General features: G+C 55.6%; 1 protein-coding gene across 3 annotated transcripts in view; it reads right to left on the reverse strand.

Moving 5' to 3' along the window:
* The window catches only part of SLC4A5 (solute carrier family 4 member 5), a 40702-nt gene that overhangs the window by 11172 nt on the left and 7108 nt on the right, over window positions 1–22422 (reverse strand). For all 3 annotated transcript variants that reach the window (XM_064400524.1, XM_064400525.1, XM_064400523.1), the window contains exons 3-13: window positions 16341–16432; window positions 15757–15945; window positions 10215–10344; window positions 7603–7763; window positions 6705–6860; window positions 4362–4457; window positions 3552–3607; window positions 1606–1763; window positions 1433–1520; window positions 1131–1285; window positions 350–493 (exon numbers count right to left, since the gene is read on the reverse strand). In XM_064400524.1, coding sequence (XP_064256594.1) covers window positions 350–493; window positions 1131–1285; window positions 1433–1520; window positions 1606–1763; window positions 3552–3607; window positions 4362–4457; window positions 6705–6860; window positions 7603–7763; window positions 10215–10344; window positions 15757–15945; window positions 16341–16413 — 1406 coding nt within the window. In that variant the 5' untranslated portion in view covers window positions 16414–16432. The remainder of the gene's footprint in view (window positions 1–349; window positions 494–1130; window positions 1286–1432; window positions 1521–1605; window positions 1764–3551; window positions 3608–4361; window positions 4458–6704; window positions 6861–7602; window positions 7764–10214; window positions 10345–15756; window positions 15946–16340; window positions 16433–22422) is intronic.

A 22422-nucleotide genomic window follows, 5' to 3' on the forward strand; every position in this document is an offset into this window, starting at 1 on the left:
CAGCAAACAGAATCGTGGAGTCCTGGGCAGGTTTGGGTTGGGAGGTGCCCTAACACCCCCAGTCCCAGCCAGGGACACCTCCCACTGTCCCGGGCTGCTCCAAGCCCCGTCCAGCCTGGCCCTGGGCACTTCTGGGGATCCAGAGCTGCTCTGGCCGGTTGGGAGATTTACAAACACTGATACATAAATATCATTTATGTACAGACACAGAAACAGGCCTGGTGCTGAAAAAAACCTGATCCCACCAGGACTTCCCCCCTCGGAGCCCCAGGACAGCCAGGATGAGCCCACAGGAGACGCTGATGGATCCTGGCACGTTCTGGAGGGTTTTGGGGTGGCTCTGGCTCACCTGCCAGTCCAGGCCAGCTCCTCTCCAATCTCGTGGACTTCGGGCATCTCCCCATCGTCGCTGCCGCCGCCGCCGCCCCCGGCGCCCGCCCCGCCGGCCGCGCCGTTCATCTGCCCCACCTCGTTCAGCGAGAACACCGACTTCCTGCGGGACACGGCACCGCCTCGCACCCGCTCCGGCACCGCCGGATGGGCACAGCTGGACTGGCACCGCCAGCCTGGCTCTGCTGGATGGGCACTGCTGGACTGGCACTGATGGATCGGCACCACTGGATCACCACCACCACCACTGCTGGATTGGCTCTGCCAGATTGGCACCACCTCGGACTCGGTCTGGCACCACTGAACGGGCACCGCTGGCGTGAGGACCATGGCCAAGGCCGTGGTGCAGCTCTGAGCTTGGTTTTGGGGCAGATTTGGCCAGATCCAGAGCTGGGTTTGGTCAATTCGTGGAGCCATGGGTTGGGTTGGGTTGGGTTGGGTTGGGTTGGGTTGGGTTGGGTGGGATTGGGTTGGGTTGGTTGGGTTGGGTGGGATTGGGTTGGGTTGGGTTGGGTGGGATTGGGTTGGGAGGGACTCAAGGATCATCCAGTTCAACTCCTGGGTCACGTCCCAGTAAAAGCTGTCCCAGGAGAGTGGAAACGGCTCTGAGCCGAGCTGGGATCAAACCCAGCGCTGCTGGAACATCTGGAGGGGTTACGTCCAGGGCTGAACCAAGCAAGGCTCTTCACCCCCAGAACTGGACACAGGAGTGGCCACAGGGCTGCTGCAGCCCCACCCACCTCTTCTCAGCCGAGGGCACTTTTTTGGGGGGCTCAATCCGAATGTTGGGGTCCCACTCGCCGGGCGGGAGGACGATGACCTCGTCCAGGAACTCGTCGATGCCGGCGATCAGGTCCTCCCTGTCCCGGGCCTTGTAGGCAACGTCGCTGAAGAGCTGGGGGTGCACACAGGACAGGGCTCAGCCCCACGCCCTCCTGGGGGTTTCAATCTCCATTTTTGGGGTGAGAAGGTGGGAATTGCTATTTTTGCTGGGTTTTGAGTCGGGGGGTGCCACAGGAGGGCTGGGGCGGCCTCCACTCACATCGTCCACCATGAGAGTGGCGATGGCCCTGCCGATCTCGTTGTAGGACTTGGCTTTTCCCGCCGGGCCGAGGAGAATGAAGAGGAACCTGGGGAGGGACAGGAGCCGTGTGGGCCACCTCGGAGCTGGGGTGCCACCAGGCCCCTCGGGACGCGCCCGGGCACGGCGCTCACCTGGTGGGGACGGGCACCTCGGTCACCCCCCCCAGCATGGTGGCCTGCAGCAGCCGCACGAAGGCCACGAAGGGCTTCTCCAGGAACTCCACCTCCCCCACCAGCACGTTGGAGGCCTCGGCGTCCTTGGGGATCTTCTTGATGAACTTGTTCTTCAGCTGTTGGCAAAGACAAGATCGAGGAAGGGAGCGGTTGCCAAAATTTGGCTTTTCTCCCTTGTTTTTTTCCCACCCAAGCTGGAGCCTCAGGCTCCAAGATTTCACCTCTGGCTGTCCCAGGACTCCCAGAGGTGAGGACTGAGGAGCCACACCTGGGAATCAGCCAGGAAAAAAAGCCAAATTTCTTCAGAAATGTGGCTAAAACCGAGACTGAACTGCACCCCCAGGGCTCCACAACCCAACCAGCAAGGTTTGGTTTTGCTCTCCTGGGCTCTCCACAAGGAAAACTCCCTGAAATCCCCTGTGGAAAACCTGAGCCAACCCCAGGGCTGCTGCAGCGAGCCAGGAACATTTTGGAGTTTATCTGCAGCCCCTCAGGGCACAGAACCCCCTGAAGCCCTGCACGGGGGAGGTTTTTGTGCCTCCTTCCTCCCCAGCCCCGCTCCCGGAGCGGAACAAATAATGGGAGGAGGAAAACCTCATGCATGGATTTATGGCCGGGTCTCTTCTCCCCTGCAGCTCTTTTCATTCCAGCCTCAGAGGGTTCAATAGGCAGCCGGGCAGGGAGTTATGATAATCTATATGGCAGCATGAGGGCAGGCATGTGAGCCGGGCAGCCGCCTCGCCCCTCCTAATCCTCTAAATCCAAATGGAAAAAAAGAAAAGAAATCATAATAATAATAAAGCAACTCCCCCAGTTCTGCTGGAATAAGAGCAGGAGTTACCAGTGGCCACTAAGCTTCATGTAACACTTAAAAAGTCCCTTTGTAGTGGGCCTAATAGGGTGATTAAACCTAAATGCTTTGCATATTTTGGGATTAACCCTCCGACCCCCACTGCTGGGGGGATATTTGGGGTTCCTGACTGGGCACCAGGGTGGAGCCATTTGGGGAGGTGACCTGGAAACCTTCGTGGTGTCCCTGCTCTGTGGCTCCCTGCAGAACCTGGATTTCCAGCCATGAAATCCAAGGAAATAAAACATTATTTATTGTGTTAGGACTTCCCTAAAGTGCATCACCCCAGGTAAGCCCAGCGAGGACATCCCGGGGGAAAAGCAAGTTACTATCCCATCCCCTAAAAACCCAAAGCAAGTTACTATCCCATCCTATCCCATTCCCTAAAAACCCAAAGCAAGCTGTTCTCCCATCCCATCCCCTAAAAACCCAAAGCAAGCTGTTCTCCCATCCCATCCCCTAAAAACCCATTCTGCCTTTGGTTCATGGTGAAATCAGGAACAGAAACAAAGCAAGGCTCATACAAGGAACCAACCATTCCCAGAAAAAGAGTCTGGAATGGGAATGGGACAAAATCCCACTGATCCCAAGCTGGAAGCTGCTTCCCAGCTCCTTCTAAAAGCAATCCCAGAAGGAAAAGCCCCCCAAGGCCTCAGGGTTGAGCTTTGCATTGGGAAATCCTCAGAAAAACCAGATCCCACCCCAAATCCCAGCCCCTCACCCCCAGAGCTGAGTCCCAAGAGCTCAGATGGGATTTGCCACCCTCTCCCTTTAGGATCTTTTAGGATCCCTACACTTCCAAGCAGCTCCCTGCAGATCTGGAGGGAATTTTTGCCCCACCCTGATGGATTTGGGCTCCTGGCTCATTCCAAATTCCGTGCTGGGAGCGCAGGTGTCACCTCTGGGGCAGCTTCCCCCAGGGATCAATGGAGCAATTAACTGCCCTAATTAGGAATTTGTGCGGGTATCGACCCAGCCACGGCTCACATGGACCCGACAGCCCCCGAGCCCAGCAGGGATCCTGCTGGGGTTTGGGATTTGGGATTTTGGGTACCTGGTCAGTGCTTGGTGTGTCCGAGATGTCGTTCATGCTCCGGCTCTGGGCGTGACCTGGAGGGGACGGAGGGAATGGTGAGGAAATCTCCAGGTGCCAGGAGGAAACCTGCTGGGAAAAGCCAGCCCAGGTGCCAGGAGGAAACCCCGAGGGGAGGATTTGTGCAAAGAAATAAAATATTGGTGATGGTGTGTGGGCGTGCACAGCAGCGGCAGCGCTGTGAAAACCCGGGAATTGGGGAATTCCCTCCTGTGAATGATGGAAAGGCTGGCACGGGGCAGGGATGGAGTCCCCATCCCTGGAAGGGTCCAGAAACTGCCTGGATGTGGCACTTGGGGACCTCGTGGTGCTCCGTGATCTCAGAGGGCCTTTCCTACCCTAATGATCCCAAAACCCCCTAAACGGGATCATTTCCAGCCCCAGCCACACAAACCAGGGCTCCTTTGGGATCTCCCAGCTGCCCTCTCCCAGCCAAGCAAGCTTTTAGGATTCCCTCCTTCTTCCAAGCACCGATCCTTCCCTCCCTAAAGATCCCAAGGAATGTTTTCCTGCACCCCACAGCAGCACCCTCACTCATCCCAAACTCCCTGCTGCACTTCTGGGATGATGGGACCTCATTTGAACCTCCCACCCTGCCCCTGGGGCTGGGAATTTGGTGTTCCAGGGAATCATTTGATGTTTCAGGGAACAATGTGGTGTCCCAGGGAATGATTTGGGGTCCCAGGGGACTCGGGGGCGCCCCAGGGGACTCGGGGGTGCCCCAGGCAGGGTGTCTGGGCCCCGGGATGTCTGAGTCCATGCCCCACTCACGCAGGCGGCCGTAGCTGGCGCTCTGCCGCAGCCGCAGGTCCTCGGTGGAGCGGTGGAAGGCGGCGCCGGCGGCCGGGCCCCGCACGGGGCTGCGGGCTGGGGACAGAGAGAGGAGAGGGGGTGAGAGGGGCAGGGGCATCCCGCCGGGAATGTGGGGATGGGATCCGCTGGGAATGTGGGGATGGGATCCGCTGGGAATGTGGGGGTGGGATCCCGTTATGAATGTCACAGCAGGATCCTGTTGGGAATGCCGGGCAGGGTCCTATTGGGAATGCCGGGGCAGGGTCCCGTGGGAATGCCAGGGCAGGATCCCATTGGGAATGCCGGGGCAGGGTCCCGTGGGAATGCCGGGGCAGGATCCCATTGGGAATGCCGGGGCAGGGTCCCGTGGGAATGCCGTGGCAGGGTCCCATTGGGAATGCCGGGGCAGGGTCCCATTGGGAATGCCGGGCAGGATCTCGTGGGAATGCCGGGGCAGGGTCCCGTGGGAATGCCGGGGGAGGATCCCATTGGGAATGCCGGGCAGGATCCCATTGGGAATGCCGGGGCAGGGTCCCGTGGGAATGCCGGGCAGGATCTCGTGGGAATGCCGGGGCAGGGTCCCGTGGGAATGCCGGGGCAGAATCCCATTGGGAATGCCGGGGCAGAATCCTGTTGGGAATGCCGGGCAGGATCCCATTGGGAATGCCGGGGCAGGATCCCATTGGGAATGCCGGGATGCTCCCAGGAGCTGCTGCAGACCAACCCCGGGCAGCCCGGCCGTGACCTGGCGCCAAACCCGCGGGAGCAGCCGGGCACAGCCCCAATCCCCTTTTGTAAGGGCCGGGAGCGCGGCTCAGCCGCGGCCAGACCGGATTTGTCTGCGGCACCGCGCCCGGAGCCACACGGCGCCATTGTCCCCAGCCGTGACGTCATCAGCACACCCTGATGTCATCATCACACTGCGCCATTGTCCCCAGCCGTGACGTCATCAGCACGCCGTGACGTCATCAGCACACCCGGATATCATCATCATCGCCATTGTACCCACAGTGACATCATCACACAGTGCTACTGTCATCACTCAATGATGTCATCAGAGCACCACTGTCCTCACGTGGTCATGTCACAATATAATGGCATTGTCATCGCAGGGTGATGTCATCACACAATGACATTCTCCCTCACACAGTGATGTCATCACACAACGATGTCATCACTCAGTGACGTCACCAAACGGTGGCATTGTCCCTGTCACACAGCAGTGTCCCTGTCACCCAGCACTGTCCCTGTCACACAGCCCTGTCCCTGTCACACAGCTCTGTCACACAGCTCTGTCCCTGTCACACAGCCCTGTCCCTGTCACACAGCTCTGTCCCTGTCACACAGCTCTGTCACACAGCTCTGTCCCTGTCACACAGCTCTGTCCCTGTCACACAGCAGTGTCCCTGTCACCCAGCTCTGTCCCTGTCACACAGCTCTGTCCCTGTCACACAGCTCTGTCCCTGTCACACAGCAGTGTCCCTGTCACACAGCACTGTCCCTGTCACACAGCAGTGTCCCTGTCACCCAGCTCTGTCCCTGTCACACAGCTCTGTCCCTGTCACACAATGCTGTCCCTGTCACACAATGGTGTCCCTGTTACACAGCTCTGTTCCTGTCACACAGCTCTGTCACACAGCAGTGTCCCTGTCACACAATGCTGTCCCTGTCACACAGCGCTGTCCCTGTCACCCAGCTCTGTCCCTGTCACACAGCTCTGTCCCTGTCACACAGCTCTGTCCCTGTCACACAGCTCTGTCACACAGCAGTTTCCCTGTCACACAATGCTGTCCCTGTCACACAGCGCTGTCCCTGTCACCCAGCTCTGTCCCTGTCACACAGCTCTGTCCCTGTCACACAGCAGTGTCCCTGTCACACAGCTCTGTCCCTGTCACACAGCACTGTCCCTGTCACACAGCAGTGTCCCTGTCACCCAGCTCTGTCCCTGTCACACAGCTCTGTCCCTGTCACACAGCTCTGTCACACAGCAGTGTCCCTGTCACACAATGCTGTCCCTGTCACACAGCGCTGTCCCTGTCACACAGCTCTGTCCCTGTCACACAGCAGTGTCCCTGTCACCCAGCTCTGTCCCTGTCACACAGCCCTGTCCCTGTCACACAGCAGTGTCCCTGTCACACAGCTCTGTCCCTGTCACACAGCTCTGTCCCTGTCCCCAACACCTCCTTGTCCTCCTCCTCCCGCTGACCCCCCACCAGGGAGGAATTCAGGGGTCCTTCCCCGCCACCCCCGGGTGGGTGTCCCAGCCCTGTCCCTGTCCCTGTCCCTGTCCCTGTCCCTGGCAGGGCCAGCCCGCGGGCTCACCGGTGCCCGAGGACACGGACTTGCCGATGTCGGCCAGCGAGCGGTGGATCGGCTTCTTGGTCTGGTGGCGGTGCTTGCGCAGGAGGACGTAGCTGAGCTTCTCCCGCAGCTCGGGCTTCAGCAGCCCCTCCTCGATCTGCTTCTCGATGACATCGTCTGCAACACGCGGCCACGGTGACCCCAAAACCCCCCCAAAGTGTCCCCAAAGTGTCCTGTCCTCACTCTGCAACACGCGGCCACGGTGACCCCAAAACCCACCCAAAGTGTCCCCAAAGTGTCCCCAAAATGTCCCATCCTCGATCTGCTTCTCGATGACATCGTCTGCAACACACGGCCACGGTGACCCCAAAACCCCCCAAACTGTCCCCAAAATGTCTCATCCTTGATCTGCAACACGTGGCCATGGTGACCTCCAAAACCTCCCCAAAATGTCCCGTCCTTGATCTGCAACACGTGGCCACGGTGATGCCCAAATCCCCCTCAAAATGTCCCCAAAGTCTCTCATCCTTGATCTGCAACACACGGCCATGGTGATCCCCAAAACCCCCCCAAAATGTCCCGTCCTCGATCTGCTTCTCAATGACATCATCTGCAACACACGGCCATGGTGACCCCCAAAACCTCCCCAAAATGTCCTCAATCTGCTCCTCGATGACATCACCTGCAACACCCAACCACTGTGACCCAGGGATGACCCCCAAAACCTCCCCAAAATCTGCTTCTCCAGCAGTGACCTCAGATCCCCCCAGAACCTCAACACAACCATTTCTGGAAGCATCTGATGGCTCCCAGCTCCTCCCTTTGCTCATTCCTGGACAAATTCAGGGAAAAAAAAAAAGAGTTCAAATCCATCCCACCATTTTAGGACATGGGGGGAAAATCCTCCAGGGGCTCCTACCAATAATTTGGGGCAGGGAGTATCCGTCCAGGTCCAGGAGCACCGTTCCCGTCTGCAGGCACGTGCGCAGCTCGAAGAGGCTGTGCAGGGACAGGGTGGACACGTGGGGTTTGCTCCACCTCTCGCCACCTTCCTCCACCTTCTCCTCGAACTTGATCCACCTGGAAGGGAGCAGGATGGGGCGGGTGTGAGGGTCTGGGAATGGCTGCTCCTTCCTGGGGAGTTTCCTGCTTGGAAGGCCCGGATTAATTAATCTCGCAGGGTTCCCACTCGTTATCCCGGCTGGGAGAGGAGGATCTGGTGGGGTCGTTCCCAAAAGTGCTGCTTGCAGGGTGGTGGAGGGGAAGGAACGCTCCCAGTCCCACCAGGAAACCCAAATCCATGGATTTCCCCATCCTCAAATCGCTCCTGAGAGGTTTGGGATCTTTTCCCATGGAGTTACCTGACCTGAGCCTGGATCTGCTCCTGCCTGGAGCAGCCAGAGCATTCCCAATGTCCCAGAGCATTCCCAGTGTCCCAGAGCATTCCCAATATCCCAGAGCATTCCCAGTGTCCCAGAGCATTCCCAGTGTCCCAGAGCATTCCCAATGTCCCAGAGCATTCCCAGTGCCCCAGAGCATTCCCAGTGTCCCAGAGCATTCCCAGTGTCCCAGAGCATTCCCAGTGTCCCAGGGCATTCCCAGTGCCCCAGAGCATTCCCAGTGTCCCAGGGCATTCCCAGTGTCCCAGAGCATTCCCAATATCCCAGAGCATTCCCAATGTCCCAGAGCATTCCCAATGTCCCAGAGCATTCCCAGTGTTCCAGTTCCTCAGGAATGCTCAGATCCCACCCTGGGCACTCCATCCCAGGATTCCCAAACCCTTGGAATTCAGCCCTTCCCTTCCTCCCTTCCTTCTACAGTGAAGACTCCAGAGAAACTTCTGGAATGGGGTGGGTGATTCCTCCCAAATTCCCAGCAGTGGGGCTCGGGCTTCTGGAAGGGCAGCTCTTGGTTTTTTGGGACAAAGGCTGCTTTTCTTCCATGGATTTTCCTTCTTGGAGTTCTGACCCATGAGCGGGCACCACCGGTGGGAAGGACAGAGGAGGGGAAGGGATTTGGGAACATCCCAGAGAAGGGTTTTGGGAACACTCAGGAGAAGGGATTCTGGGAACAGCCAGGAGAAGGGATTTTGGGAACAGCCAGGAGAAGGATTCTGGGAACAGCCAATGGCTCCGGAATTCCGAGGGGGAAGGACAGGGAAGGGCCAGGATGGGCTCAAAGGCTGCACAGAGCAAACCTCAGATGTCCCCACTAAAAAACCCCAAATACCACCCTGAGAGAACCCCAAACCACAACACCTCCCATCCCTGACTCCTCTGGAGAATCCCGTTCTCCAGCCCTTCCTCTTCCCCAGGGATGGAATTCAAGCTTCCCGCCGAGCGCCGCTCCCCCAAAGCCGATTACGTCGCTTTTCCTCTCCCTTGTGCCCCTTTTCCAGGAATTTGGGTCATTAGGGAGCTCGGGATGGAGTGTGGGATTGGGGCACAAATCCCTGTGGGACTGGGGGCACGAGTCCCTGTGGGATTGGGGCACGAGTCCCTGTGGGATTGGGGCACGAGTCCCTGTGGGATTGGGGCACAAATCCCTGTGGGATTGGGGGCACGAGTCCCTGTGGGATTGGGGCCACGGCTCCAGCGGCGCCTTTGCGCCGCCATCGGCATCCCGGGATTCCTTCACTGAGTTCCACCCAATTCCTCCTGCTCCCAACATCCTGAAATCCCATTTTTTCCCCATTGATTGTGGATTTAGGTGCTCGCACCATGGAGTTGCTGCCCTGAGGACAAAGAGTCCCAAGCTTGGAAAATCAGGAGAAATTTGGGAACCTCCAGCCCTCCCTGATGGAAATCCCAATGCAAATGCTGATTTTTTGCCTTCCAAACTTTTCAAGGAATGGGAAGGCAGAAACATACACGGATTTATGGAAAATTAAGGATTTTACCAACAGAATCTGAGGAGTTGGAGCAGAGATTGGAACCAAGGGGATTCCACTTCCAAACCCTCCCAAAATCCCATTTTACCAGCATTTCCCCAATTCAGGAATATTCTTTTCCAACCACCCTAAATTCAACACTCATTCCCTGATATTCCATTTTCAAACCCTCCTAAAATCCATTTTTCCAGCACTTGCCAGATTCGGGAATGTCCTTTTTTAATATTGTTATAAACAACGCCCATTCCCTGATATTCCATTTTCCAAATCCCATCTTCCAGCATTTCCCCAATTCAGGAATGCCCTTTTTTCCCAGTGCTCATTCCATGATATTCCATTTTCAAACCCTCCCAAAATCCATTTTCCAGCATTTCCCCAATTCAGGAATATCCTTTTCCCCCCGATATTCCATTTTCAAACCCTCCCAAAATCCATTTTCCAGCATTTCCCCAATTCAGGAATATCCTTTTCCCCCCGATATTCCATTTTCAAACCCTCCCAAACCCCCATTTTCCAGCACTCCCCCAACTCAGTAACTCCCTCTCCCACCCCCCAAACCCCCCGCTCACTCCCCGACCCCGCTGCCTGTGGGGCCGTTTTGGGATGGGATTTTCCCGCCCCATTCCCGGATCCCGGCCCACCTGGCGGATTCCTTCCACTCCATGTCGTCGCCGTCGCGCTGCAGCGTGTCCATCTCCGTGAAGAGCGTGGGGTTGGGGGGCTCGTCCTCCTCCCCCAGGATGTACCGGAGCCGTTCCGCGGCCGGGGACACTGCGGGGAAAACCGCTGGAACCGGGGCAGGGGATGGCCCCAAAGGGAACGGCCCCGAGGGGTTGGGATGGCAAAAAAGGGATGGAAATGTTTATGGGAATGGGGGAACTGAGTGATCCCATCCCGAATTCCCTGTGCTGGAATTCCGGGGGAAACGGGATGGCCCCAAAGGGAACGGCCCCGAGGGGTTGGGATGGCAAAAAAAAGGGATGGAAATGGAGGAAAAGGTTGAAGGGAATGGACGAACTCCATCCCAAATTCCCTGTGGGAAAAAGAGCTGGAATTCCATGGAAATCCTGCTCCATCCAACAGGGAATGGCCCCAAAGCAGGGTTTGGGATCATGAAAAGAGGGATGGAAATGGAGGGAAAGGCTGAAGGGAATGGGGGAACCCTGAGTGATCCCATCCCGAATTCCCTCTGCTGGAATTTAGAGGGAGAACGGGATGGTCCTGCAGGGAACGGCCCCAAAGCGGGGTTTGGGATGGCAAAAAAGGGATGGAAATGTTTGTGGGAATGGGGGAACTGAGTGATCCATCCTGAATTCCCTGTGCTGGAATTCTGGGGGAACACGGGATGGCCCCAAAGGGAACGGCCCCAAGGGGGTTGGGATGGCAAAAAAAAGGGATGGAAATGTTTGTGGGAGTGGGGGAACCCTGAGTGATCCCATCCCGAATTCCCTGTGCTGGAATTCCAGGGGAACACGGGATGGCCCCGCAGGGAACGGCCCCAAAGCGGGGTTTGGGATGGCAAAAAAAAGGGATTAAAATGTTTATGGGAATGGGGGAACTCCATCCCAAATTCCCTTTAGGAAACAGAGCTGGAATTCCATGGAAATCCTGCTCCATCCAACAGGGAATGGCCCCAAAGCGGGGTTTGGGATCACAAAAAGAGGGATGAAAAGGGAGTGAAATGTTTATGGGAATGGGGGAACCCTGAGTGATCCCATCCCGAATTCCCTGTGCTGGAATTCCAGGGGAACACGGGATGGCCCCGCAGGGAACGGCCCCAAAGGGGGTTTGGGATGGCAAAAAAAAAGGGATTAAAATAGAGGGAAATGTTTGTGGGAATGGGGGAACTCTGAGTGATCCCACCCCGAATTCCCTGGGGAATGCTGGGGGAAGGAGGAGCAGGATGAAGCTCCAGGAACCAATTCCCACCAAATTCCCTTCCCAGGAGTTCCCTGTGCCCAGTTCCCAGGTTTATCCCAAATTTCCCCCCCACAGACCCCATTTTTCCAGGCTCCATTTTTCCCACCCCAACCCTTCCAACCTTGGGATTTCCCCTTTTCCCAACGGGGAACGACACAAATCCATCATTCCTGTGAGGAAAATTCCATCTTTTTCTGGGAAGGGGCAGCATTTATGGCCTGGGCAGAAATCTGGGAATGGTTTTGGGATCACGGTGCCCTCCAAGGCTTTTCCAGCCCAGCACATTCCCAGTGCCCACGGGAGAGTGAAGAAATCCCAGGGAAAAAAAAAAAGTTGGATTTGTTCTTAACCCTCTCCATCCTTGGGGGTTTTTCCAGCAAATCTTCCCAATTTTGGTGGATTTGGAGAGAAATCCAAGCCCTGAAATCCATGGAAATGGGGGTGTTTGGAATGAATCCTGTATTTCCTGATTCAGCAGGAATGATCCAGGCCTGGAAAATGGGAATTTTGGGGCAAAATCCTCCTTTTCTCCAAGCTGGGAGTAACAAAGCTGGGTAAGACAGCACTTAAAAAATCAGGGCATTAAATTGCTGTGGATAAATGAGGGGAAAATGGGAATTTTGCACTTTTTCTGCCCAAAGCAGACGAGCCCAGGCCCCAAAAGAAGAGGATGTCCCTTTAGGCTGAGCCTGCTTAAACCACTTAAGCCCCTCTAAGCCGAGCCCAAAGGCTGCCAAGGTGCAGGCCTGCCACCATTCCCTAAATCCCTTCTTGTGATTGTGAATATTCCCGGGAATTCTGGGGCTGGGCTCCGTGCCTGGAGGGTTTCAGGCTCCCTAAGCCTGGGCTTTTTCTCGGAAAAGGGATGAGACGGGTGAAATTCTGGTCAACCCCCCCTGCCAACCCCAGAATTCCCAAAAAACCCCAAATTTAATGAGCTAAACCACAAAAAAAAAATCGGGATTTTGCTGGAAATCCCTGTCCTGGGTGGGATCTCTGGTGGAAAAATGGGATTTGGAATTCCTGTCCTCGATTTTGGGGTTGCTGCTCCCAGCTCTGCCCAAATTCCCTCTCTAAAAATAAATCCTTCCTTCCTCACCCTCCCCCAGGGCCTCATTTTGGGGTCTCGGGGCTTTTCACCCCTGAAAGCCCAAAAAACGGAAAGAAATCTCCTCCAAAAAGAGCTTTTTTGTCTTCTTTTCCTTATCCTGCCAGATTTCAGGGAACCAATCCCACTTGCAGCTCCCTCCCTCCCTGAGGTGGCCAAAATTCCTGGGATTTGCTCACCTGGAGAACAATTCCAGGGCTGGGAGAGCTCCCAGCTCCTCCTGCTTTGGGGTTTTTTATTCCTGGGAATTGCACCCAGCACTGAAAACCCCAGGAGGCAGCAGGTGTTGGCTGGGGAGGGGAAAAGTGACACAAATCCCATAAAACACCCCAAAATCAGCTCCCTGGGGAGATCCAGAGCTCCCTGAACCAGGTTTTAGGATGGGAAAGCTCCAGGATTTCAGCCACTGTGGATTCCCAGGGAATATTTAGGATAATTTCCATGGGAAACAGGACTGGAATGATTTAAACCCCAGGTGCAGATGCTCCTTCACATCCTAACCCTGACCCCACAACGAAATCTCACCTGGAGATCCTTTCCCAAACCGAAATTCCCACTAAATTGGGATAAAATTGGGAAATTAGGGAGTGCAGCCGGGCTGGGGCTCTGCAATCCGGCCAGGACTAAGCCTGGGTTTAGGTCCAGCCTTATCCAGGGGCTGCCATGGGCTCCCCACAGCTTTTCCTGCATTTTCCTGTGGGTTCTCTGCAGCTTTTCCCTGGATTTTCCTGTGGGTTCTCTGCAGCTTTTCCCTGCATTTCCCTGTGGGTTCTTCACAACTTTTCCTGCATTTTCCTGCCTCAGTCGAGTCCCAGCTGCCCCAAAACCCAGAGAGCAGGATGCACATCCCATGGCATGAATTTGCTCCAAATCCCCAGGTTTGGGCTATTTCTGACCCTTCCAAAACCCAACTTTTCCACCGAGGAGCAGCAGCAACTCCCTCGCTGATTTTTGGGATGAGCTCTGGATCTCTGCACTTTTAGAAGCCCCTAAGTTGCTTTCCCGAGGGAAAAACCAGAAAAACCCCCAAGGATCTTTTCCCCCTCCCACCCCAGCGCTGGGAAATAAAAACCCCAACCCCTACCTGGAGCTGTCTGCATTTCTTCCCCCATTTCCCCCCGGTTCACCCCCACACTTCGCGGCGCGGTCCCGAACGCCGCCGAGGGCCGAGCTCCTGCCCCCTCCCTCCCTTCTCCTTTATGCACGGCTTAGGGAGCAGATTAGGGCCGGCAAATCCTCCCCTCTCCCATGACGGGAAGTGGCCCGAGGCCGGGATGCGCCCGGGAGCCGCCGGAACCGCGGTCCTCCTGCCCCGGCCCCGAAATCCGGGACTGGGATTTCACAAGGGGAAAAGGACAGGAGGGAGGGAGAGCTGGGGGAGATCTGGGAAAATGGAAAATGAGGGGGATTGTCCGAGCCACCAGAGTGGGCTGGGGGTGTCTCTGAGTGGGGTTTGGTGGTTGTGGGGAGGAGGGAAAAGGGGGAAAAAAGGGGGAGGAGGGGAAATAGGGGAAATAGGGGAAATAGGGGAAAAGAGGGAAAAGGAGGGGAAAATCGGGGAAAAGGAGGAGAAAAGGAGGGGGAAAAAAGGAAAAGGAGGGGGAAAGAAGGAAGAGGAAGGAGAAAGAAGGAAATAAAGGGGAAAAATCAGGGAAAAGGAGGGGAAAGGAGGGAAAAGAAGGGAGAAGGAAGGAAGGAAGGAAGGAAGGAAGGAAGGAAGGAAGGAAGGAAGGAAGGAAGGAAGGAAGGAAGGAAGGAAGGAAGGAAGGAAGGAAGGAAGGAAGGAAGGAAGGAAGGAAGGAAGGAAGGAAGGAAGGAAGGAAGGAAGGAAGGAAGGAAGGAAGGAAGGAAGGAAGGAAGGAAGGAAGGAAGGAAGGAAGGAAGGAAGGAAGGAAGGAAGGAAGGAAGGAAGGAAGGAAGGAAGGAAGGAAGGAAGGAAGGAAGGAAGGAAGGAAGGAAGGAAGGAAGGAAGGAAGGAAGGAAGGAAGGAAGGAAGGGAGGGACATGCCCCTGCTCCCGCCCCCGCCGAGGGCACAAAGCAGCTGCCAGCGAATAAAAAACCTCTTCCCGTGCAAAAAAAACCACAGGAAACTTCAGCTGGGCCTGAACCCGAGTGCAAATTTCCAGCAGGGGGTGGAAAAACCCCAGGCCACGGAAGGGCTCGGTGGCTGCGTCCCCTGTGAAATGTTAATCTCCCCTAAGGAGATTTCCCCCCTAAGGAGCAGCAAAACCCGGCAGGAACACGCTGTGATTCCCAAAGGTGTCTGGAGCCCCAATCCCAGTGGGGAAACTCCATCCAAATCCCATTGCTATGGGAAAAACCCAACTCCATCAGGAAAACTCCATCCAAATCCCATTGCAATGGGAAAAACCCAATCCCAGTGGGGAAACTCCATCCAAATCCCATTGCAATGGGAAAAACCCAATCCCAGTGGGGAAACTCCATCCAAATCCCATTGCAATGGGAAAAGCCCATTGGGAGCCCGGTGTGAAGGTTGTGGGGATCCCCAATTCCAGCAGGAAACCCCCTCCAACCCCATTTTAATGGGAAAAACTCATTGGGAACATGGTGGGAGGTCCAAAAGTTGTCTGGAACCCCAATTCCAGCCAGGAAAATCTCTCCAAACCCCATTTCAATGTGAAAGACCTGTTGGGAACAAGGTGTGACTCCCCAGAATTGTCTGGAGACCCAATCCCAGTGGGGAAACTCCATCCAAATCCCATTTCAATGGGAAAAACCCACTGGGAATAAGGTGTGAGGGTTGTAGGGATCCCAAATCCCAGCAGGAAACCCCCTCTCAACCCATTCCAATGGGAAAAACCCATCGGGAACAAGGTGTGAGGGTTGTGGGGATCCCAAATCCCAGCAGGAAAACTCTCCAAACCCCATTTCACCATTGGGAACACAGTGTGAAGGTTGTGGGGATCCCCAATCCCAGCAGGAAAGCCCCTCCAACCCCATTTTAATGGAAAAAACCCATTGGGAACAAGATGGGACGTCCAAAAACTGTCTGGAACCCCAATCCCAGCAGGAAATCCCCTCCAACCCCATCCCAACGGGACCCACAAACCCAGGAGCGGGCGGAGCGGCATCACCACGCCGCGAACCCGATCCAAGCGCGACCCCAGGATTTCCGGGCCCTCTGGGCACTCACTGGTCCTGCTGGCGTTGTCGTTGCCGCTCTCGGGCCAGGCCTGGCCCTCGTCGGTGTCCGAGGGCTCGCGGGGCCCGAAGTGGCGCTCGCTGCCGCTGCGCTCGCGGCTGGAGCCCGGCGAGCGCCGGCGGCGCCGCTTCCTGCGGAAGCCGCGCGGCACCGGCACCCCGATGTAGATGGAGTGGTAGTCTGGGAAAGAGGGAGGAAGGGGTTAAAAAATTTGGGTTTCAGGGTGGGGAGGATGTGGGTGGGGTGATAAACGAAGCGGAAAATTGATTTTTTTGGGAGAAAATGTCCTGGTGGAAATGAGGTGAATGGAGCGGTGGTTGCAGTAGGAAATTCAGTTTTGAGGGAGAAAAATTCCTGGTGAAAATGGGCTCCACACGGAGTGACCATTTCATCCAAAAATTCACTTTTCTGGCAGAAAAATTCCTGGTGAAAATGGGCTCCACACGGAGTGACCATTTCAGCCAAAATTTCACTTTTCTGGCAGAAAAATTCCTGGTGAAAATGATGCGGATGGAGCGATAACTGGAATTAAAAATTCAAAGAGATCTCCAGGACATCCCCGGGATTCCTCTCACCTTCCTCATCCTCGAATCTCCTCCGGGAGCCGCCGAGGCCGCGCTCGCTCATCCCATCCTCGTCCTCCAGCATGGTCCGGCTGCTCGGGGGGCTGGGGAGGATTGGGAACGGGATCTGAGTGGGATCCGGGATTCTATGGGATCTGAGTGGGATCCGGGATTCTATGGGATCCGGGATTCTATGGGATCTGAGTGGGATCCGGGATTCTATGGGATCTGGGACTTTGTGGGGTCTGGGATTTGAGTGGGATCAGGGATTTTATGGGATCTGGGATTTTATGGGATCTGGGATCTCAGTGGGATCTGGGATTCTATGGGATCTGGGATTTGATGGGATCTGGGGTTCTATGGGATCTGGGAGGGGAAGAAGCTCTCTGCACACCTGCCAGGAGCTCCCTGCTCTGGAATCCTTCATCCCAGCAGGATTCCCGGTGGGATCAGTGGGGACCCTTGGGCACCTCCTGTGCCACCCCTGCCCTGCCCGCTGCCACCCCTGCTCTCCTCTCCCCGTATTCCCAAAACTTCCTGGGGATCCCATCCCCATCCTCCAGTTCCTGCTGCTCAGAGGCTCCAGGAGAACATTCCAGAGATTTCCCAGCACAATTCCAGACACGAATTTCCCAAAATCCAGAGCCTGGCACAATCCCTGGACACGAATTTCCCAAACTCCAGAGCCGGGCAGAATTCCCAACCCCAATTTTCTGGGATTCTGGAGCCCCCCATTACTCCGGGCTGACCCCACACGTCCCACAGGGATTTCCCAGCCCAAATTTTCCTTTCCCCATCCCCGATCCCACATTTCCTTTCCACTTCCAGCCACTTCCCGCTTTGATCCCGGTGGGGATCGGCCAGGGACACCGATGACGAATTAATTAACGCTCCCTAATTAGCCGAGCTCCAGCGATTGCCTTTCACACTCGGCTGCCCGGGCGCTGTTTCCATTCCCGGCGCGGTCGATGCTCCCAAAGTCACTCAGAGGGCGACCCCGTTCCTGCATTTTCCAGCTCTCTCGGGAGAAAAACCCCAAATCCGGCCAAAACCTCGGGAATGGGAACACCCCGAGCCCCCTCTGGGCTGGCCGGGTGGGAATTCCTGACCCTTTTAGCTGGGAAAAGCTGGTTTATCCCGGTCCAAATTAAACCCAGTTTATCCCAAACCAGATAAACCCAGTTTATCCTGGTGCAAATTAAACCCAGTTTATCCTGGTGCAAATTAAATCCAGGTTATGCTAAATCAGTTTAAATCCAGGTTATCCCAGTCCAACTCAAATCCAGTCCATCCCAAACCAGATAAATCCAGGTTATCCCAGTCCAAATTAAACCCAGTTTATCCCGTTCCAAATTAAATCCAGGTTATCCTAAACCAGTTTAAACCCAGGTTATCCCAGTCCAAATTAAACCCAGTCCATCCCAAACCAGCTAAATCCAGTTTATCCCACTCCAAATTAAATCCAGGTTATCCTAAACCAACTTAAATCCAGGTTATCCCAGTCCAAATGAAACCCAGTTTATCCCAGTCCAACTCCAGTCCCATCCTGGCTGAGATTTAAATTTGACTTCCGAGATTTGGGATTTTTTTCCATCAATCCGACAATTTTGGCAGGAATTGATTTAATTTAAGGGAAAACAAATTTTGGGTTTTTCCTCAGGAGGGAAAACCCAAACTGGGCAGTTTTGGGGATAACGTCATCCATGAGTCTTGGCTTCCCAAAAACATTCCGGGGTGAGCCCTGAGGATTTTAGGAAGCCGGAAAAGCAGAAAAAGCAGGAAAACACCCCCAGGGAGAGTTTTACCCTAAAATGACCTTTTGGAAGATGAAGGATCCCATCCCCAGGAAATCCCGGCAGGTCGGGGTTCCGGGTGATGGACTGGGGCACAAACACTTCCAGCTGGGATAATCCCAGGAAAAACGGGATTTTTGGGAATCAGGACGAGCTGGGAAGCACAAAGGACCCCGGGGGTAAAGCCAGGCTTTGTTAGGCACGGCTCGATGGAAGCTCCCGATCGATCTGGGCTCGGACAATCTGGGATTTTTCCCACAGGGAGCTTTTCCCCCCTAAATCCCCAAAACCCAACCGGGAGCAGGAATTAGAGCTGGAAAACCCAACTGGAATTCCAGGGAAATCCGGGCAGGGAAAGCCGAGCCCGTGAAACCCCAAAACCGAGATTTCCCCAAAAGAGAGAATTCCTCTTCCAAACTCACCTGGAGCTCCCCAAAGAGAGATTTGGGGTCGGGCTGTGGGGTCAGGGGAAGCTGGGATTGATGGCAGTCAGAGCTGCTCTTCCAGTGACCCCAAAGCATCCCAAAATCCCGTGAAACCCCAAAAATGAGATTTCCCCAAAAGCGAGAATTCCTCTTCCAAACTCACCTGGAGCTCCCCAAAAAGAGAGATTTGGGGTCGGGCTGTGGGGTCAGGGGAAGCTGGGATTCCTGGGACCCCAAAGCGACATCCCCAATCCCATGAAACCCCAAAACTGAGATTTCCCCCAAAACGAGAATTCCCCAAAAGCGAGATTTCCCCTTCCAAACTCACCTGGAGCTCCCCAAAGAGAGATTTGGGGTCGGGCTGCGGGATCAGGGCAAGTCAGGACTGGCGGGAGTCAGAGCTGCTCTTCCCAACATCCCAGCGACCCCAAAGCGCCGGCCCCGATCCCGATCGCGCGGTTGGGAGGCGCCGGTCGATCGATCGATCACGGCCGGAGCGCGGAGGATCACGGGAGGGAGGGAGGGAGGGGGAGGAGGGAGGGCACCCCACGGGATCGGCCCCACAGGATCGGCCCCACACGGGACGGGGTGGCCGTGGGGGATCGCGGGGGTGTGGGAAATCTGTCCAACTTTGGGTTTGGGTTTGGGGGATGTTTTGGGGGATTTTTTTTTTCCTGTGGGTTTGGGATCGGTTTTGAGGGGTTTGGGGGGCAACTGCTCTGGTTTCTGTGTCTGGAGTTTAGGGAAGGGCAGGGAGGTCCAGCAGTAGGATGATCCCAAATCCCCAGAACTGGGAAGGTCCTAAACCCCCATCCATGGGATGATCCCAAACCCCCATCCATGGGATGATCCCAAATCCCCATCCCTGGGATGATCCCAAACCCCCATCCATGGGATGATCCCAACTCCCCTCAGTAGGATAATCCCAAATCCCCATCCCTGGGATGATCCCAAATCCCCATCCAATGATCCCAAACCCCCATCCAATGATCCCAAACCCCTGGAGAGCCGGGCTCAGCCCCCAGGGATCCCCCCCAGCCTGGGCAGGTTTAGGGTCACGATTTCCCCTGGAATTGTTCCCAATTCCTCATTTTCCCTTCCACCCCACTAATCTGGGGTCAGGGATCTCGGCCGTGGCTCCCTTTTATGGGAACATCAATAAATCCCAGCCGACCCCAGCCCCTCATCCCAGAGAAAAACCGGGATCAGAGGGGGCTGGGGCTGGTTTGGGTCGGGATTGGGGCTGGGAATTATGGCTGGTTTAGGCTGGGATTGGGGCTGGTTTAGGATGGGACTGGGGCTGGTTTGGGCTGGGACTGGTTTAGGCCGGGATTAGGGATGGTTTAGGCCGGGACTGGGGCTGGGCGGGATCAGGGGAAAGCCGGGAATGGTCGGGAGAGGGAGACAGAGCCCGGAGTCTGGGAATGCTCGGGACCCGGGCCCTGCTCCCGAATACCCCAAAGAATACCCCAAAGAATACCCCAAAGAATACCCCAAAGAATACCCCAAAGAATCAGAAAAGCCAGGGTTTCCTTTGCTCCCAGGAAAAGCTCATCGTGGTTCCTCTTTTTTTCACTTCCCCTTTTTCCCACATTTTTCTCTTTTCACTTTTTTCCCTTTTTCCTTTGATTCCCCCCTTCTTTATTTCACTTTCCCCCATTCTCTTTTCCCTTTTCCTTTCCCTTTTTTCCTTTCACTCTTCCCTTCTAATTTCATTTTTTCCTTTCCCCCTTTTCCTTTTTTTCCCTTTCCCTTTCACTATTTCCCTTTCAGTTTTTTCCTTTTTCCTTTCACTTTTTCCCAGTTTTCCCAAAGGTAATCCAGGACCAGAGAAGAAACATCCCATTTTTTCCCCCAAGGAAAATTCAGGATCTGATAATAAAAATCCTTTTTTTTTTTTTTTTTTTTTTTTTTTACAATTTTCCAGAAGAAAATAAAACCCCCATTCTTTACAGTTTTCCCAATGGGAGATGAGAATAAAAATCCCATTTTTTTTTCCAGTTTTCCCAAGGAAAATCCAGGATGTGAGAAGAAAAATCCCATTTTTTCCCAAAGGAAATTCAGTGTCTGAGAGGAAAAATCCCATTTTTTTCCCAAAGGAAAATCCAGGACCTAACAAGAAAAATCGTATTTTTTCCCAGAGTCAATCCAGGCTCTAAGAAGAAAAATCCCTTTCTTTTTTTTCCAGTTTTCCCAAGGAAAATCCAGAATCTGAGAAGGAAAATCCCATTTCCCCGCGTTCCGCTCCGAGTCCAAGTCCCAGTCCGAGCGCTCCTCACGCTTTGGGGCGGAAGGCGGCTCCTTCCTCCTCCTCCTCATCCTCCTCCCCCTCCTCCCCGCTATCCCCGTAACCCCCGGTGCCCCCGGTGTCCCCGATGTCCCCCCCGGTGTCCCCGGTGTCCCGGGGCAGGCACCAGCAGCAGCCCCCGGTTCCCCCGCTGTCCCCGATGTCCCCCCCCGCTGTCCCCCCCGGTGTCCCCGCTGTCCCCGGTGCCCCCGTAGCCGCCGTCCCGGGGCAGGCACCAGCAGCAGCCCGCGCTGTCCCCGGTGTCCCCGGTTCCCCCGCTGTCCCTGGTGTCCCCGATGTCCCCCCCGGTGTCCCCGGTGTCCCGGGGCAGGCACCAGCAGCAGCCCGCTCCGCGCGGGTCCCGCGGCAGCCCCGGCCCGTCCGCCGTGTCCCAGCGCGAGCGGAGCGCGTCCAGCTGCTGCCGGTGCAGCCAGGCCAGGGCCAGCCCCAGCACCTGCGGGGACACGGGCAGGGGAGACACAGGGCAGGGACGTCCCAGAAAGGGGCAGGGATATCCTAAAAGGGGACAGGGAGATCCTAAAAGGGGGCAAGAATACCCCAAAGGGGACAGGGATATCCTAAAAGGGGCAGGGGGATCCTAAAAGGGGACAGAGACACCCCAAAGGGTCAGGGACATCCTAAAAGGGTCAGGGGGACCCCAAAGTGGGCAGGGGGATCCCAAAAGGGGACAGGGATACCCCAAAAGGGGACAGGGATATCACAAAGGGGACAAGAATATCCTAAAAGGGGGCAGGGGGAACCCAAAGGGGGCAGAGACATCCTAAAAGAGACCAGGAATACCCCAAAGGGGACAGGGATATCCTAAAAAGGGCCAGGGATATCTCAAAGGGGACAGGGACACACCCTAAAGGGTCAGGGATATCTGAAAGGGGACAGGGACATCCCAAAAGGGGACAGGACAATTCCCAGTCCTGTTGATTCCCGGACTATTCCAACATTTCTCCCCAAAATCCCGCCTGAAGCAGCCATGGATTCCAGGACGGGCTGCACAGAACCCACAGAATGGCCCAACTTTGATTTTTCCTTCCCAAACCCACCCGGAAGTGGATCCCAAGGGGATTTCCACGGATCCCAAACCAGGAAAAGCAGGAAATCCCATCCCTGGGAATGCTCTCCCTGCACGGAGCCCACCCCAGCCCCTCCGGCCCCATTCCCACCTTCCCCTCCTGCAGGGTCCCCGGGGATTCCCACTTTGATATCCCGGGAACGGGGTCGATCCCATCCTGGGATTGCTGCAGGGTCCCGGGGCTTTCCCAGCTCCGGGAATTCGGGATTGGCAAAAGCATGACAGGGCTGAAGGGAAAATCTGGGATTTTCTGGGAATTCCCTGGTTTCCCACAGCCTGGAATGAGGGAAGGGCTTTGGGAAGGGCTCCAGAATTCCAGGAAGAGCAGGGGAGAGCAGGGGACACCCCTGGGACAATAATGGGATAATAGTGGGATAATAGTGGGATAATAATGGGATAATAGTGGGATGGTGCCGATCCCCAGGCAGAGCAAACCCCCCGGAATTGGGGCTTTGCAATCCCATTTCCACGGATGTGGAGCTGCAGCCTCGCTCCCATTGTG

This window comes from Passer domesticus, chromosome 28 (genome assembly GCF_036417665.1).
Source record: "Passer domesticus isolate bPasDom1 chromosome 28, bPasDom1.hap1, whole genome shotgun sequence".
NCBI classification, from domain to species: domain Eukaryota; kingdom Metazoa; phylum Chordata; class Aves; order Passeriformes; family Passeridae; genus Passer; species Passer domesticus.